Source organism: Cheilinus undulatus, linkage group 8 (assembly GCF_018320785.1).
Source record: "Cheilinus undulatus linkage group 8, ASM1832078v1, whole genome shotgun sequence".
NCBI classification, from domain to species: domain Eukaryota; kingdom Metazoa; phylum Chordata; class Actinopteri; order Labriformes; family Labridae; genus Cheilinus; species Cheilinus undulatus.
The window spans coordinates 38,425,686-38,444,535 of NC_054872.1; the positions used below are offsets into that span (position 1 = coordinate 38,425,686).

An 18,850-nucleotide genomic window follows, 5' to 3' on the forward strand; every position below is an offset into this window, starting at 1 on the left:
TAGGCCCAGTCAGGCCACCTTATCCTAACTCTGCTTTTCCACCCTCTTACTAAGCCTGGGTCTACTGAAGGCGTATTTATGAGTTATGGTAGGGTAGACAGAAGGGGAATGTAGGGCGTCGGCCTAGTCTGGCAGGGGTGAGTGCCAGCCCTAGTCAAGGGGCCTCACCCTAGCTCTGCTTCCCCCACCCTCTTGGTAAGCTCTATATCTCTTGTGTACCTTTTTCAGTTTCAGGTGTAATGTTGTTGATAGGAACAGTAGTCCTGTTGTAGTTAGAGTCGTTGTAGGATAGATAGAAGGGGGATGTAGAGCATCAGCCTAGTCTGGTGGGGGTAAGTGCTAGGCCCAGTCAGGGCACCTCACCCTTTCTCGGCTGTCCCCACCCTTTTGCATAGCCTGGGTCTGTTGAAGGCTTAATTATAAGTTTTGCTTGCCTAGTCCGACGGGGATGAGTGCTAGCTCTACTTCTCCCACTCTCCAGTTAAGCCTTAGAGCACAAGTATCTTGTGTTTGCTTCAAATTGAAACATACACTTTTTTCCTGTATCAGACTCAATGAATAACCATGGTTTAAGCTTTTGGCTTTTTATTTAGAGTTGTACTTTTATATCTTTGTTTGAGATGATTGGGGATAAAATGAGAAATGAGAGAGAAAGAGAGTGGGGTATGACATGCGGAAATGACAAGTTGGAGTGGAACCAAGGCTTTCTGTTTGAAGGATTATAATATGAGGTGTAACCAAACCGCTTGGCCGGTCAACTTCACAGTTTAAGTTTTACTGACCAAAAAGGGTGTAAGTTTCCCCATCAGAGTCACATCTAGTGCAATAAACTGGCACAAAAATCAAACATAGGAGATTAAAATGCATGACATGACATGACATGACATTTTGTGCAATTTAATAGGTAATCAAATATCACTATCTGGGATAGTTGTAGCCTTTTTGCATGGTTGAATACATGATGAAGACAGCAGGGATTAAAGGGTTTTTTCTTTGAGAAAGCAGTACAAAAATGAGTCAGTAATTCTCATGACTTGATTTTTACCTTCCTGCGAAGTGCCCTGGAGTCAACACGTGTACGTAACACATGCTGGTTCTTGATCACAGCTAGCTCCAACTTCTCAGCCTCGTTCCCAAACAGGGTCCATTTTTGTCTTTGGTACGCCTGATCAGCAGCAAGAGTTTCCTTGAGGATCTCCCTAGTAAAGTAGAGCACAGAATTAATGATTCAGAGTTATTTTGTTTTATGCCATTTGTCTAAATTGATGTTTTCGGTTGTATGGAATGATGATGTGTATAATGCAGATCCAACAGATGACTAATGCTGACGTATGACCAGTTCAATGAGGGTCTTATTCTGTTATTTAACTGTTAGAAGTAGTTAGTCTAAACATTTAAAGTTCATGCTTAAGCTTCAGAATTAATTTCAAACAAAAGTGAAAGATGTACTGGTGGTAATTTTCTTCATTTTAATTTTTTAGTTGCTTGTCAGAACAATGCAGACCTTCATCAGAAGAGGTGAAAAGAGGAGAGACAGCAAGTCAGACCGAGGCTTGGTTCATAATAAGACTGATCAACCTTTGAGAAAACCCCCCAGCAATTTTACAGTTTTTTCTTTAATTTCAGTTGCAAGTGAATGTTTTCTTCTGTCCCAGTCCATTTGCAGACGAACGCTATTTTTATGATTGTTGGCAGTTTGTTGTTGGAAAGCCTCAGTAATGATGTCTGTGGATTGCTGCTCCATTTATACCTACGTGCCATTTCACACAAGCGCCTTTGTCGCACACATTCAAAGGTTGTGAGAAGTGGGTGTTTTATCAGTAGGATATGAAGCCTCGCTGCCACTGCTGATTCACGTCACTGTGTAGAGATGCAGTGCCAGTGCTCTGAAATCTCACAAAATGATGATGTGTGTTTCTCTAGGAGTCCCTCAGGTGTGGACAGTTGCTGTGTCGCAGCCTGTGTGACATCCTTGACTTCCCTTTTATCAAGCTGGCTGTCATAGAGACACCATGTGCTGTGATAGCCTGTTTATTCAGCCAAAGCAGAGTTTATTTGTCCATGTCAGCATATCAAGGTGGCATAGTAAGTAGAGAAGATGCTGTAAGAGGGTACAGTTTCTCCAGGCTTGTTTTTGAGTCATGGCTCTATCATTTATATCGTATACAAGTCTGAAACAGGGAGTTAAATTATCTTAACATGCCTCCTTCTCACAGAAATTAATTGGATCATTCCCAAGGCTTTTGTTCCTAAAAATCTCCAGTGCTCTTTAGTAGTTTTTAGCTGCTGCTAGCCTAGCTGCCTCTGAATTTGTTAGATCTTTTAACATTCATTTCCAGTGTGTATTATTGTTTTTGACAGATTTGAAGTTAGTATTACAGCCTAGTCTTTATTGGAACCCTCTGGCAGACTATACATCTGTATGGCATGTTGAAGCAGTGGATATATCTACATGTCCATCACATCTTGCTTTCTCTCGTGTATATATAGTTCATCCATATTTATGGGGGTATACACACTCTACCCCACACTATCATAGATTTTGCCTTCTTCTAAAATCACTCGTTTAATAATCCTTCTTCCCATTGCCAGAGGGGTGTGTACCCCAAACCATCTCTTGATTGACAGTCCTCAGGGCACAGTTATTGAACCTCACTCCACACACACACACACCACCAACAAAGAGATAAAATCTTAAATATTCACAGACACTTCTCAGAGCTTTGATAGCCACTAGAGCATGAATGGCCCTTCAAATGTTTACCATAATTCACTGAAATGCACAAACAGCATGAATAAAAATGCAAGTTTAAATGTGCGCATGCTTAAATGCATATTCAGAAAAATAGGTACCCTACCTCTCACACTCCCAAGCACTCAAACAAACAGATATGACTGTTTCTGCCACAGCCTTGTTTAGTTAAATGTGTGTCTGCCAGTGGTTTTAATCTCTGTGGGCTCAGAGATTTTAAGCCTCAGGAGACTAAACTACTGGAACATATCAAGTCAGTGGGTACGAGACGGTTTACGGCTTAATTATGGCGAAAGTGTTCTTATTGAGTGTTGGTGGAAAGAACAGTGATCCCCTCCTGCCAAGAGAACCCCGGCATGAATGAATCAAATGCATAATTTACATGTTACCCCTTTACCACAAGTAGATGACAGCATAGAAACGATCTTTAAATCAGGTTTTAATGTGGAGCCATCAAGAAGAAGATCTAGTACCCCCATTTCCACACAAATCAAAACAAATGTCATGCTCCCCCATCCTGCAACACTCAGGCCTTCCAGAAATAGTGTGCCAATCCGCGAGAGCTTTGAAGTTCATCCGTCCTTCTCCTCTTATCCTGGGAGGAGTCAATCATCCCCAGCATTACTCGATATCCAGCCTCCATCCTAAAATATCCATCCACACTGCATTCATCCCAGCACTTCTGAGGAGGGGCTGATACTTGTGAGGAATTGAGTTTTGATGGAGAAATTTCACTTCAGAAGGAATCGACCTTGCTAATGCAAGAGGTAGAGGGCTTTAACAGGTGAATCAGGCTGAAGGTGACACCAAATTAAACTTAGCACTTCAGGGGATGGGGCAGGCACTCGCTGATAAGATGGAGGGTGATGGTGGTGGCACGGTAAAGGGCACTTAATGAGATGCCGTGTTGGCAGGCCACATCTCTGCAGCTGAGGCTCATTACTGTCAGATGTGTTTTGTCTTTCAAGAGGGGGTGATTGCACCCTCAATGACTTCCCCCTTTTCACGCTCTCCATCTTCTAGTGTTACCAATCTTCTCCTTCACTTCGAATCGTGACCTTCCCTGGACATTCATCGAAACAACTTTGTTATTCTTAGATAAAATAACACAACATACAACAAACTTTTCAGATTCTCTCTGGCTCAACAAGACACCTATCAATTTGTGGACGGATTGGAGAAGAGAAAAAAAGCTGGCGCTAAGCCTCCATAATTGAAAGTGGTATTGAGTTCCAACAAAAATACTGCGTGACCCAGACAGTGTGAGTTGTCTCCAGCAGTAGAAAAGGGATTTTCATACAGCAAATCATGTCACAAGGGGCCACAATCCCCTTGCTTCCAGTTCTCAGTGACCTAAACCGCTCTGTTCTGGGACTTATTTTTAGATATCTGACATGCTCTCCATGACAGCTGAGCTGTAATCCTGTCCTAGCAACATGGTTTTAAGTCACTTAGAAAGTAGTGGCTCACACTTGTCATCAGCACAATCCTCTCAGATTTATATTAACTAATAAGTTAAAGACTTTCTGTGCAGGCAGGAAAGTCCAGAGACCTGTTATGTGCTGACCTGTTTTAATGTCTGGTAAACTTTTGAGTAGCAGTAACTCCAGGATTATTCAAGCTTTTTTGAGACTCTTGCCCTTGGAAAGGAATTGTTTTTGCATTTGTACTTTAGGTCTGCATCTGACAACTATTTAAACAGTGATTTATCTGTCAATTCTAAGCATTTGCTCAGATTTTTCTTTTCAGAAAATACTCAAAAAATATCCATCACATCTTAATACAGCCCATAATGTTCTCATTATTTTGTTAGGCCCACAGAGAAGTAGCCAATTAATGTTGATTAAGGATGAATTAAATCAAGAGATTCTCACTTTCTAGAAACAAGGGACAAAAACTGTGACTTTATTTCTCTTAGAATGTCTCAGTTCTTATTGGTTGTAATTAATGTCCTTTCTATCAAGTCATTTTCTCTGTGCTCTCCTTTCTCCAAAGATGTGCTAGGCCTCCTTTCTTATTAACATTAAATACAAAGCGTCCACAGTTTGACTCACTTGAATGGCTTTTTATGGCTTATTGGTTTCCTGACATCTCTGGGACAGCAAATGATGGGAGAAGTCCACAGCTGGCCTTTTACAGACAGATCAGTGAGAGACCTAATTTCTGTTGCTTATTGAGATTCTCTTTTGGCATAAAAGCTCTTCTGCTTCCAGGGAAAAGCACCAGTCAAACTTGAGCCACTCCACTTTGTCAAATGAAGTGGAGAGGGAGGATGTGGTGTTGACTAATGATGGAGTGGCTGAATTTATGACAAGTACATATCATCCAGGAAGGAAGTCCTCTTGAGAAAAATGCAGGCTGGCTCTTAGTCGCTGGCTCGGCTTGCACACAGGAAAGACTTCCAAATGAGGAATAAAGATAATGGGCAAAAATTAGAGCTGCAGATGGAAAAAATGACAAATTTTCTCTTTGGTGCTGCTTGTCGTGCACACATACACAATATATTACTTTAACTATCAGATAACTTGTATTTTATGTTATTTATTTACAAGTTAGTTTTCTGTTACAAGTACAAGTTGAGTAGAGACTAGACAAACCAACAGACCACAGCTTGTGACTCAATGGCTGATATATCCACTGGAAAATATTGGCAAAAATGTTCATATCTGCTACAGATACTGTTGCTGATTATTACCTTTTTAGTCTGTTATCTCCAAATACTGATCCTATGCTGATTATGAAGGTTCCTAATAACATTTGTTTTTCAGTGTTCAGTGCTTCCCAACAATTACCAAGACCAATTTTTCTATCACCATGGTGTGATTTACCCCACCAACATTACACACAGAGTGTGGCACCATGCATGGTGTGCTACCTTAAAGGTCACATATTTTACCCTTTTAAGACAAGTTTATATCGGTCTCGGAGGTCCCCAAAACATGCCTGTGAAGTTTGTTGCTGAAAAACACTCTCACTCTCCTGATCCTCCTCTCAACTGCCAGCTGAGAGGAGGATCAGGAGAAGAGGGCAGAAGAGAGGAAGGGAGGGAATGGATTTTTCTGATTTTTGGGGGCATTGTGGGCAGGTCAGGGGCACATATTTTTGCTAGAAAAGCCTGAAAAATTGTATTTTTCCTAAAATGTTACCTTTAAAGTCTAATTTAATAAATAATCTTGTAATATTCTTGTCTTTAGAGACAAATCTTTAGTGTGCATGTGTGGGATTGAGAAGCCTTGCCTTCAATCAGATGTATTACTTTACGGGAAATAATAGCAGCATCCATCTTAGTCCTAGCTCCCATGATACTTTGCATGAAATGTGGGCACGATTTCTGTTCCTTTCTCTCTTTGCATAGAAACAAGATCCTAATCCTGATTATTAAGAATATTTGGAGATTAGAATATTTGAACTTCATCTATTACACCTCAAAAGGGATTTTATTATTATTTCTCTATCCTCTACTGTAGAGTATAAAATGAAGAAACTACCTCAGATAACGTAGATAAGCATATTTAGCTAACTTTATTAGCTTCCTATCAGCATTTGCATAGCAATAATGATCATGATTTGTTAAAGGAGTTGGGACACGACATTCAGAGAAAATATAGAGCCAAGTCAGAGCTTTAACATTTCTCTATTTATTTGTGGGGTTGCTGAAATTCTTATTCCACCAACTAATGCTTCTTAAAATGTGAGAATTATATTGATAATGATATCCATGACTCACCTTGTCAACTCTTAAGTTCAGTAAATCTCAAAATTCTGTATTAAAATTTAATAATGCATTAATATCAAAAGAATGACATCCCTGATGCTTTCAGACAGTGAACAGCATGTTTAAACACAGTTGTTGGAGACATATTTAACTTTGTCTAGTAACATGAAACAGAAAATATAATTTTTTACTTAAAATAACATTTAGCTAGATGTTTGATTTAACAAAAATGAAGAAGTATTTACTACATTAATGCTTTATTCCTTCCAAAATAACTGCTGCTTGTCGTAAATCACATTCGTAAGTCACTGGAAGATTCGCGATTTTGCTATTATTGCTACTGTACTGGAAGCTCCACCCACATTTGTAGCTACAGTAGACCCCAGGAATAAGATGGACAGTTGTTTTTAAACATTTTAAAAGCTCTTTGTACCCACTAACAAGGCAGAGAGAGGGAAAGAGGCAGTCAGAAGATTTTCAGATCTAGCTGAGTGAACAGTCACTGATTTAATTATTTGTAGGATAATTCATAATTCCTTCAGAAGTTAGAGGGAATACAGCTGCTTTAAACTCTTCTGTTTCTGTGATTTGAGTAATTCCTGAGTTAGACGGACAAGGGAGGAGGAACAGAGTGTTAATAAAATAACCAATTATTTCTCTCTAGAATGTAAACTCATAAAAAATTAAATTCACAAATCATTTCAGTAGATTTTGTTTTACTTTGGCTAAGAAAAATGAAATATCAACTCCACCATAAATTAGGGAATAAAAGTAAACACTGATACTGGAAATAAAGGGTGTGACACTGTTTTCTGGTGGAGAATAGCTCTAGTTAAAATCAGAGATTGTCATGTGGTCGGCTGCAGTTAGAGATATATATATATATTTTTTAAAAATTGTAGATAATGGATGCTTTGTTATGAGTATGAAAATAAAAAAATCCATGTAAGACAAGGTAAACAAGTAATCTTTGATGCTGATAACAGATTTAAAAAAAAATGTTGAAAGAGAAGAAAAATGACAAAAGTTTCCTCCCCGGGAAGCATGCCCCCAGACCCACCAAGAAGGTTTGGGGTCCCCCACCATAAGGCAAAGGCTCATTGGTCAGAGCCAAAATGGGTTTGCTTTAATCAAGATGAAATAGTCTTCCATGTACTTTTACAGAAGTGAGGTTCAAAAGTTTTTCATATTGAAAAAAATCTTGCAATTCATAGCTTTCAGTCACGTGGCTGGTCAGGAGGCTTGGAGGACATTAGCAGCTACCATTGGTGGCTGCGTTGAGCTGCGACACTGGGCTATTTAATTCTCCATCTAAACAAAATCCATTACATCACCTGCCCAGTGCAGAAAAACTGATATATGGAACTTAAATTGTGTTCCCATCCTTATTCATCACCCAGGCATTATTTTAATCACCTAATCAGAAAAGTTCTGGAGACTGGAAGTTTGCCCCAGATATGTTTGGATACTGCTATATCAAAACTCTCTCCTTACACAGCCAACAGGATGAACCCTTTTGTATCTCATGGTGCATGAGGCCAATCTGGGCAAATCAGTGAGTTACAGGGCCTTTATGTTGGTTCTAGGATCTGTGATCACTGTCTTTGTTGTTATTGTAACAAGAAACTTTCGTCATTCATCATCATCTATTCTCAAATCTTATTGAAGATCACCAAAAACAATTTTAAATGTATCTTAAATCTTACCATGTCCTGTGGCGGGGGAAGTTTTCCATGTTCAGGATCTCCTTGACGGACATCAGGTCGGCAGAGATGATTGGATAGAAATCCGAGTAGGAGGCTTCCTCGTCACTGTGGATTCAGAAGAATCAAACAAAGCCTGATTATCAAAAGCTCTTGCATATAATCAAATGACACAGGTGAAGTTTGAAAAATAGATATTTCCCTTGTCATCCTTCACAGATATTTAATGTGTTGATGGAGGGATTGAGCGTTCATATTAGCATGTCTATTCCTTTTGTTACAGTCCATGGCACATTATGCAATCTCAAGTTCATCAGACCATTATCCCCCTCTGCCACTAGAAAGCAGCAGTGTCTCTCCTATTCTCAGTCTGGACAGCAGAGATGGCTATATGTCACAGAGAACTCTGGTGATGTAGGCAAACATTACAATCCTCAACTTTCATCTTGTCTCCAGACTCAGAACAACTTAAATGGATCTGTTTTTTGGTCTCCTTTTCCTGTGGTGAGGAGCAAGAGAGGTAAACAGTGACAAACCATAATCAAACAAAATGACATCTACTGCAAAGAAGGGAGATTTCCATAAAATACTGACCCTGAAATACAATAACAAAATATTTTTTGGATGACATATCTTCTTTCAGTACGTGCAGCCCCGAGAAAAGACGGAAAGTCACACAGCAGATTTATCTGATCCGTTTAAGAACAGTGTAATATGACGTATTACACTGGAATGTTCAGATTAAGATTAAGATTATGGTAACAGTCAGTTAAAAGTTGTCAGTTATGATGACTGCACTGCTGCAGCTTAATACAGTTTGGTTTTACAGGGCTGCTGGCCACAAGCTGTTGATGGAGACTCTTCAGTTTGACTTCTATCAAAAGTGCATGGAGCAAAACACACAGAGGTGCATGCTGGTATCTCTTTAATCCTCAGAAAGCATTTTTGGTTACATATCTGTGAAGTTTTCTTCTTTTTCAAGCCACTGCTAGAGGTATACAGAGCCAAATCCTAGTGACCTGCTTTTTTGTGAAAAATATCATGTCCATCATCAGCTGCTTCTCTCCTCTGTTCCCCTTTCCCTCACTGGTGTGCGAGCACACATGCTATTGTCTATTAGTTTAAATAATCAGGAGGAACTGTGGCTGCTGATGTAAGCACAGGCAAATGATGACAAATGGTGTTTATGAGCCAAAGGGTTTTGGATCCGAGCCACTAGGTTGTTCATGGCTCAGTGGCAATTTTAATGTTGGCGGCATCATAGCATGCAATCATCTGCAATGTTCAGTTTGAAACCCACGGTGTATCTGTGTCAACGGCCAGGAAAGCTGTTTGTGTTCCAGCTGATGAGCTGATATAGAAACTAAACATGATGATCCAAAGCTGGACTCTTACAGTAACATGACAATAAACCAGAAGCTCTTCCAGTTACTGTCTATTTAGGGACTCAGAATTCCATCATGAGCACATTGTGATACAGACTAGAGCTGTGTGGTTATTGCAATTTCATCCTTACTCCAACATGAAATGAATTATGAGTACATTTCATGCACGCAGATGACACCCAAGCCAACTTTCAGCTAGTCTCAGAGAAACTGCTGCAAATGTAAGAATAGAAAAACGCTTCATTTGGAATCATGAAAACATGGCTATAGCTGAATCTCATGATTCTGTGCTAGTGTTGTCACAATGCCAGAATTTAGATTGATTGATTGATTGAATTTAGATTCGAAAATATAAAATTAAATTGATTGAAGATGTTTCCTAATTTGGCTAAATGCCAATTTAAATTGTGTTTAACCAACTAGTCTAAAGAGGAGAAAATACTTAAAAAATAGTCACATTCATCACAGGGTCATTGTGTCAGTGGTACGATGTTAGCCTGATAAACTCAGCAGAGCGTGGCTAACATTAGCAGCTAGCTATGCCAGCCTTTTTTCTTCTTTGCAGATTAACACTTTGATACTCTCAACAGGCTACATACCACTTTATTTCCATTTTCTACTTAAAAACACTGTCATACTGGGCTGTTCCTTTTACATGCTAAGTGCTAAGCTTCTCATATGTACATCCGTCAAATTGCCGGGGCGAAGCTCTGACAGTAAGGGAACATCTATTAACGGAAGCTAAAGTGGCTTCTAGTGGTGGGAGGCTTCATTGAATCTAAAAAGAGTATTAGACCTGCATTTCAAGCCAGTGTTAGTGAAAAAATGATAGGTAATTAGTTTTACCAACTCATAAATCCTGTGCCAGCTAATTTGATACACAAATTTAACCATTTAACCATGCACATCCCTAATATTGATGCCTGTTTCAATACCATGGCAAATGAAAGTGACATCCTGGACACCCAACACTAGTTAATTTAGTTTAGAGATGGGCCAGATCCTATTCATTACTGGTATCAGGTCTGATCATTTATTTTTATATTGGACATCAGGCTGACAGCGCTGATCCTCGCTACCGAACCAAATCTAATGAATTTAGCTGGGACGTGAATTTACTGCACGGTAGCATGCATTGCGTTGTGAACAATGCCTTTGCTAGCGTTGCAAAATGCTCTTAGATTTATCAATGAGCTGACTCATCATTGTGTTCTGTATGCAGAGATATGCAAAAACATTGTTTTTTATATATCTTTAAGGCCCTCATTGGAAAATTACCTCCTTACATCTCAACCTTGCTGAAGTGGAATCCTGGTAGCTATGTGACTCGCTCTGCTGATTTGTTCCTTCTTAAAGTCCTTCAAGCTTGTACTGAATTTGGTAAAACAGCTTTGATGCTACAAGCTCATGGAACGTCCTCCAAAAAACTCTATAAATTGACATTCTTTCCTCTCTGTCACCGTTTAGGACTTTGATTGTTTCTATATACTGTACTGTGTTTTATTGTGCTGTGGTTTTAATGTGCTTGTAATCTTGACAGCACTGGAAATGAGGGAAACTTCAATGTCCTTTCGAGAATAAATAAAGGTTTGAATGAGAGTCTGAGTCCACTCATCATCATAGTTGGCTCCAGCACTAAAGAGCATTTAGATGACAAACCAAATGTCACCGTTTGTGTTCGTTTGATCAATGTGAAGCACAGTTATGTGGTAAAAGATGTGTTCTCTCCTTCCTAAATCTGATGTCTGTAATAACAGCAACTTGAAGCAAGCATACTCTTTTGGCCTGTCTGTGGCTTTAATGTGAGCTGCAGGGACTCGTATTACAATGGCTTAAGCAGCTGCTTAAAGCTGTTTTAACTCATGAGTCGCTTGTTTTAAGTCAATGAAAACTCAAAGAAGCAGCATTTAGCAAGGTCAGAGAAGAATCTATGGAGACAGCAATGTTGACTTCTGTAACACTGTGGCCACTGCTAAAAATAAGTTAAATCAGTCATAAATGTGGTGCTTTCGACAGATCCTTCACAATAAAAGTCGGTAGTTCCTCAAGGGATTTTATTGTGAAAGCCCATATCAGGAAGAGTAGTGCTTTCAATAGCAACTTGCACTTTAAATCAATTTTTAGTTTGAAAATTTCCCATTTGTTGCTTCCTGATTCAATAGATATACCCCGTTTAGTTGAATTATTGTTTTTTTTTGTTTGTTATTTTACTTATTTGCAGAAGTTGAGTTCTACTTCATTCTTGCTGTGCATATTTACTGTCTCTCTTCAACTGCCCCATCTGTTAAAGGCAAAAAGGCCCCCCCAAAAGTCAAGATATGATTTTTTGGTCAATATTGCCTAGCCCTACTGAACACAAAATTGGACAATCCTCTGAATTATCATCAATAGCAGGTCAAGTGTAGGTGGTGTAAGTTACACTGGCGTATGAGCTCTCCATTCAATGTGCCAACAATAAACTGAACTGACCTTTATTAAGTGCACCCTAAAACAGGAGACAGGTATTTGTTGTTGGCAACAAGGTCAGTCAAGGCAACAAAGCAGAGGAAAGTTTGTAACAAGAGGTGCAGTCATTTTTCCTCTCCCTTTATCCAAACACAACTGTCTCATCTATAGTGTGGGTTTTTCCATGGAGCATTTAATACTTCAGTTCTTTTCTTTTTTAATGTTGCTTTCTAAATATCTAGCATTAATTTCACTTAACAATAAAGTGAAGTACCTTCCAGCACAATAGCTGTGTTAAAACGAACAAACACAAAAATAAAGTGTGTTTACCCAGGTATGTATGACACAACCCCCAACTGCAGTTTCAGTCAACAATTGGCCTCAGGTATTACTTTGAATGAGCCATCTGTCTAATGGCGATGCAAATTGACATGACTTCTCGTTTTCTTTTGTTTGGAAGCTGGGAAGTTTCCCCATTTTACTACGCTCAGGAGACAACTTCTGCTTTTGGCGTCTTATTTTTCTCTTCAGCTTCCCACTTAGTGTGTGCTCAGAGGCTCGGGCCATGTGAATTATGTAGAAAAAAAGCCTGGCACACACGCACAAACACTCATAACATGCGTACAAACAGGAACACTCACATGTGCGCTTCCACACAAGCAAACAAATACCTTAGAGCTTATACTGCTGTGTGCAGGTAAGCAGAATGAGGTTGCGTACTTGTTTTAACAAGCTTCCTCAAATATAATCTCTGCTTAACTATTTAAAAGAGGACACTGGGTGTTCTGCTGTGATTGTTGCATGTCAGCAACTTGTACTGAGTATGTACTAGCTTTGATACAAACAAGGCCTCAACTCTGTAGGCAAAACTCTCAGCTTCTTTCTTAGTTTTGTTTTCCAGTGACACCCAGGGGACACTTATTTCAGTGTAGCATAAGGAGAAAGAAGTATGCTCCCACAGAGGACGTTACAAGTATAAACTCCAAGTTGTACCTGCCTCTTTTCTCTCGATCTTTTTAGCAGAGAGCTCTGAGCTCTAAATTTGGCTCAACTAAGCTTGATGGAATAATTGCTTATTTTTATCATCCCCTCTGAGAAAATGGGTTGAGTTCCCTTTATTCAGTAATAGAGACTGAAGACCCACAGGTTAGCCTAATTTAATAACTCACAGCAGCAGGGGGGCTTTGAAAATGAAAGCCAATCTGACTGGAGACTATTAGGGCAGGAGCAAAAGTGATTTCTATTAGATCTCACAGGAATCACTCGGGAGCACTGGCGTATCTGCTTTTTGATTTATTTTTTCATTTTCTCATGCCTTTGTGTAACGGGACCAGCTGACTGTTTATCAAGAAGATATTCACAGGTGTAGAAAGAAACAAATCCTCATAGTACAATAGCATAGATCTCCATTACATTGCTTCATTTCATTTAATAAAACAACTCTTGAAGATATAAATCAGTGCAACAGGTGGCTAAAACCATAAAAATATCCCAGTCAATCTGAGCTTAGTTTCATTATGCAGTTGTCCTTAAGCTTTCAGTGTTGATCTTTTTCCTGTTGTCATTGAACAGTAGCTCCTTGAATTTCTATTTTTCTTAGCAGTGAAGTTATCATCTCAAAAAAATTTTCCCAGATAAAAAAATTAGTTATTAAGCCTTTGTGTGACAGATTATATTCTTTAGGTTTGCATTATAATTCAATGTTCCTAGGGCTTGACATCTACACCCGCCGACTAGCCAAATTCAGGTGGATTTTGGCTGCGGCGGGTAGCAGCGTGACTCTAATTAGCCACAATGGCAGGTTGAATTTATCAGTGTTACAACTAATGCTTCACTCTGACCGTGCTTGTCTGTTAGCCGTTATGATTTAGGCTTACAGTTTGGCACATAAAGGCTCAAATTTCCCTCCAAAATAACTGAAAAGGCTCGTCTCTTCATCCGTTTGTGCGTTTTTATGCAGTGCCAAGGGCTTTGATGCATGACACACATAAATACGACACCCACACACATATACTGATACACACTTGCACTGACGTGTTGTTAATGTAGACTGAAGGCTTCTATCTGTTTAGGGAAAATGTTTCAGACTGTTGGAGGATAAGCTCAGACCTGAACTTTCTTCTTCTGTTTCAAATCTTCTCTTTGTCCATGGAGGATCAGCACGTCAGCGCCGTTTGTGTGTGTGTGCGCTCCAGCTGTATGTCTCTGTTGCTCATGCGAGCCAGGGTGTGTAGTGTGTCTGAATATTGTTTGACTATACTCCATCTTTATTCTTTGTTTGTTAAGGGCGATGTAAATGATAAAACCTCTGCAAATACGAGCATAATTTAAACGTTATTAAAACCTTTGATACGTTTGTATAATGATTTGTCAGATATCAATAATTAACGGATATAAAAGACGTGAGAAACTCCGAAACTTTAAATCAGTTCACTGAGGCAATTCACTTCAAAACTATTACAGGTGAGCTGCCTGTTTGAAGGCTTGTTGTTGATGAGGTAGCACATCACAACCATCATTTTAGATTGGAGGGGAACAGGATAGTAGTGGCTGCAAGCGTGGCAAAACATTGTTGAAATGATAGTGTACAAAGTTGTTGTGTTTTTTTTACATTAGAAGTTGTGTCTCAAATGTTGCATTTACTGGAAGGACACTGCAAGTGGACACTTCTCCCTCATTCATAGATTGTAGTTGTATACAGACTTAAAGAATAGGAGGAAAAAAGTCAGCAAATACACTTAGGCAGATTTGCCCACAAATACGGTTGGGGTCTCCAAAAGCCCAAGAAATGGACCCTCTTTGGGTGCCATTGAACAATTTTAATGCGTGCACATTGCATTCGTAGTATTTGTATTTAGAGTATAGAGAGTAGACTCTATAGAGAGTATAGAGTGTTTCCTGGGCCTGGCTCCAGTTTTGAAGCAGACTTGCTAAAAATGTTTTAGGTCATCGAATGGTTATAAAACTGGCATTACTATCCATAAGGTTTGATATGAACCATATTAGAAAGAACTGGCATTGTGATACCTTTTCTGTGGTAAGTTCCAAAATAGTTAAAAAAAAAAAAAGATACAGGAAGTTGTCAAAAAAGATGCAATGAGTTCACATTGCTTTAAATGTGGACAGTGAGCATGTCAACCCTACAATCATATATAATTTAAATTTTTCATCATGTTGGACTTACAGCCTTTTTTCTTTGGCCTGCTGCAAATATGAAAAAATGTGATGTGCAATAGCAGTGTTTAGTGTTGAGATTACTTTATAAAGAAAATATTTTTAAAGAATGTTAGCTATAGGTATTTGCAACAAGTCACAATGTTGATAAAGCATGGGCAGTATACCCAGGATTCTGCTTAGCAGTAAAACATACATATACTGGGTTTAGAAATAAATTCTTGCTACCATATTGAACTTTTTAGCATTTATAAATTGGTTTGTATGGGACTTAACAGCCTCTGAGAACCACAAGACAAAAATAGCTCACTGCCCACCAAGTTATCAGGACCATTATAGGAATGTAATGAGTATTTAAAGATGGCACTTTAGCTGCATTGTGGTGATAAATCATTTCTATGTTTTACTTTGTAGTTGGGCTCTAAATAGTGGGACTTCACTTGTAATGGATTGTTTTAGGAATGTTTTTTTTTTAATGTTACTTTTACCAAAGGAACAGCAAACACCTCCACAGTTCCACTGATTCTTTTCTAACTTGCACAGTGTTGCAAGTTAGAAGTGAGCGGAGCGTGTCTGCACCTGGAAGTGAAGGTCTTCTTCTTGATCTGAGAGGACAGCTGCATGCTGTGAGACATCTGGGAAGACTGCTCCTCCTGCTCGCGCTTCATCACCATCCTGGTTTCCATGGTAACTCCTCTGCTGGCACCTGTAGAGGGAGGGAAACACGAGGAGTGAGGATGCAGATGTGTGTAGGAGGCAGTGATACAGAGTCAATGAGAGTCAGTCAGACCCTGAAGGCGTTGAAAGAACATAACTACATTATGTTTGTAAGCAGTCAGATCACACTTTGGCTTTGTATTCAGAAGGGACAGCTACTTTGTGGTTACTTCTCTCTGTTGAGATGGACATGGTGGTTATGATTAAGGCAAATCTTGCAGGTGCAGAATTGTGAATCATTTTCCATCCTCCCTGAGGAGTAGTCAGTGAGCCCAAATCATCAGCTAAGTGAATGCAAATTGCCAACAGAATGATTTAGGTTTCAACAAACACATTTTTTTGTGTGACATATTGAAGTGTCACAGGCTCAGTGACTGGAAGACACAACAGGGTGCTACTATGACAAAATGTTTTTGAATCAATATCAGCTACAATTACATCCTTAATCCACATTAATATGTATCAAACTATGTAAGTGTCTGGCTTCAATTGTAGCACAAGCGCCAAACACACCTAGCATAAATGGGTTTCGATTCAAAATGTCATTAAAGTGCTTGGGGGAGAGAAATTGGTGTCAGAAATTCAATAGTTAGCACTTTAAAGGAGATGTGGACTTTAATTACAGAGGGGGTTTCTTTTTGCAAATGTTAGGGAAAATACTGAACTTTCTGAGTGGCTGCTTTATGATTAATTGTCTGTTTTTGTCTGCAAATTATCTTTTTGATCAATGAGCCAAACTCATCATAAAACATCAGAAAATAATGAAACATGAAATCCAATTTACCCAGAGCCCATGGTGATATATGCTTCCTTGCTGCGTTGCACTAGATCCAACTAAGTGATGTTAGGATTTCAATCAAAGAAGACCAAGAAAAATATAACACGCAGCATTTGGACTTAAGTTAGCAATGAGCAGGTTTCACAAAGTTGAAAACATCAATGTCAGCAGATTTTATTCTGTTTAATTAAAGGACGCTTGTTGCGCAGGCAGTTTCTCCTCATCAAGCAGTTTTGTGCATGTGACGTGCAGCTCGTCTAATGGCTGCAGCATCAGGGGTACTACACCTACATGGGTCTTTTAATCACAGTGATTTAGTTTAAGGGCATGGGGGTTCAAATCCAGCTCCCCCAGGCTCTGGAGGAAAGGGACCTAACCCCCTTTCAGTTGCATTAGCGACTGCTGTAGCTCAAAATGAAACTCCAATTAACAAACACTCATATTGGAGATTGTGGGGTTGGCTTTTCTTTTCCATTTTTGCATCAATAAATTTGACAGTTTTGTGAATGAGTTTCAAGAAAAAAAGTTATTAACTAAGCTTCGAAAGTAACCAAAAATGTTATTTACATGAATGGCAAAAGCTTTAGTTGATATAGTATGTTTTGTATTCTTCTTACCGATTCTAAAATTAAGTGCCAAATGATATAGTAGTGCAAAAGTCCATTATTTTCCTCTGTGTGTTCCATTTGTGGTGAAAATGCCGTGCATCTCAGTCCCAAGTTGAAGGAATCCCCCCTTTGTGGGTCGCTAAGCCTCTAATAATTCATCAGTTGGGGTCCACTGTGCTGCTGCCCACACCCAGCCTGTCATTAATCATGCCACTGCTCAGGGGAAGCAGATGCAGAATGCACCCAACAAACAGAATCAGGTCTCTCCTAAGTGATAACTTCATTCACCCAATTCTTAAAGCAGCCACCTGTGGTAGGGGCATAAACGAGCCTAATTTCTTATTGTTTCTCATCTCTGTTAAATTCTCAGCAGGAAAGCTGATCCCCCTGTTGCTCCTTCTGTGGCTGGGTATTGTGCTTTGTTAATCAAGGGCAGCCACTGGAGTTTTAAAACGGATCTGTTACTACGGGTAGGTCTGGACCATGGGCCTCTGAAAGGACCAATAGTGAGTTTCAGTCTTGATATGGAAATGACAGTGCAGTCTTCAGGTCTGTGATCATATAAAAAAACTTAATCTATCTATCTATCAGAGCCTCTTTTTATTGTCCCTAGAGACTTATTAGTTGCTACATCTACCAAGGCCATAAGAGTTAAGACCAATTTGAGTTCAACTAGGTGAAAACAAGCAAAAAATTAAGAGGTGGAAACAGCAGGGAACCTTTCTGAGAAATACAACATTTAACTTTCTCATCAAATGATGTGAGTTCGAATTCACAGCAGAGATATCAGGCCTAAGAGTGCCATTTGTTTTTGCTTAAGATAAAGGCTGCGTGAATAAAATCCCACTCACTATTTCTTTAAAGGAACGTGTGAAGTCCTCTGGGTGTCAAGGATCTGTCAGATGGAAAAATCCCACTTCCTTTTGTCTCTTCCTGTCTGTCTCTCTCCTTGAAGATCTGACACAGTCTCAGCTGTCTCACCTCTCAGCGTCTCCTCTCACTTTCTGTCTGCCTGCGCCAGCTTCACTCTCTCCTCTCTCTACGCCTCCGTTGATGAGGCGACGAGGGTGACCCTGAGCACAAAGTGTCCTTCAGTGCCAAGAATGTGGACAACACAATGCTCTCTCATTCTTAAGTTGGTAAATATAGACCAGTGACACCTCCCATACACACACACTCAACTTTACACAACACTAAGTCCTAAATGGACGCACAGAGCCACCCCAGTCACACAGAGGGACACATCGATGCCATCAGTCAGATCGATTTACAGACAGCCCCGAGGACGAGCTGCTAAGAGATGACACAATGGCTCCCCGTACAATAGAAAAAAATATGCTGGCCCAAATGACCTGAGCAGCTGAAAGGAACAGCTGGAACGGCCTCAGGAGAACAACTAAGAACCGGGGCTACAAATGTCTGCTCAATAACTGTCACAAAAGAAATATATATTTAAACCAGCCCTCTAAGCACTATCCCACCTGAGCACAATGAATGTAAAATTAAAAGCTAAGAAGTGACAAGTGAAGAGACAGAGGGCTGTGGGGAGAGGGGAAAGAGAGGAGAAATGTAA

The 18,850-nt window shown here is 39.6% G+C and overlaps 1 protein-coding gene across 2 annotated transcripts in view; it reads right to left on the reverse strand.

The window, feature by feature from the left end:
- Positions 1-18,255, reverse strand: part of myom3 (myomesin 3) — a 95,611-nt gene extending 77,356 nt beyond the window's left edge. For both annotated transcript variants that reach the window (XR_005992239.1, XM_041794033.1), the window contains exons 1-4: positions 18,129-18,255; positions 15,754-15,880; positions 8,174-8,278; positions 1,046-1,199 (exon numbers count right to left, since the gene is read on the reverse strand). Coding sequence is in view for 1 of the 2 variants with exons in the window: in XM_041794033.1 (XP_041649967.1) it covers positions 1,046-1,199; positions 8,174-8,278; positions 15,754-15,860 (366 nt within the window). In the remaining variant the exon portion in view is untranslated. The remainder of the gene's footprint in view (positions 1-1,045; positions 1,200-8,173; positions 8,279-15,753; positions 15,881-18,128) is intronic.
- Between the last annotated feature and the right edge of the window lie 595 nt (positions 18,256-18,850).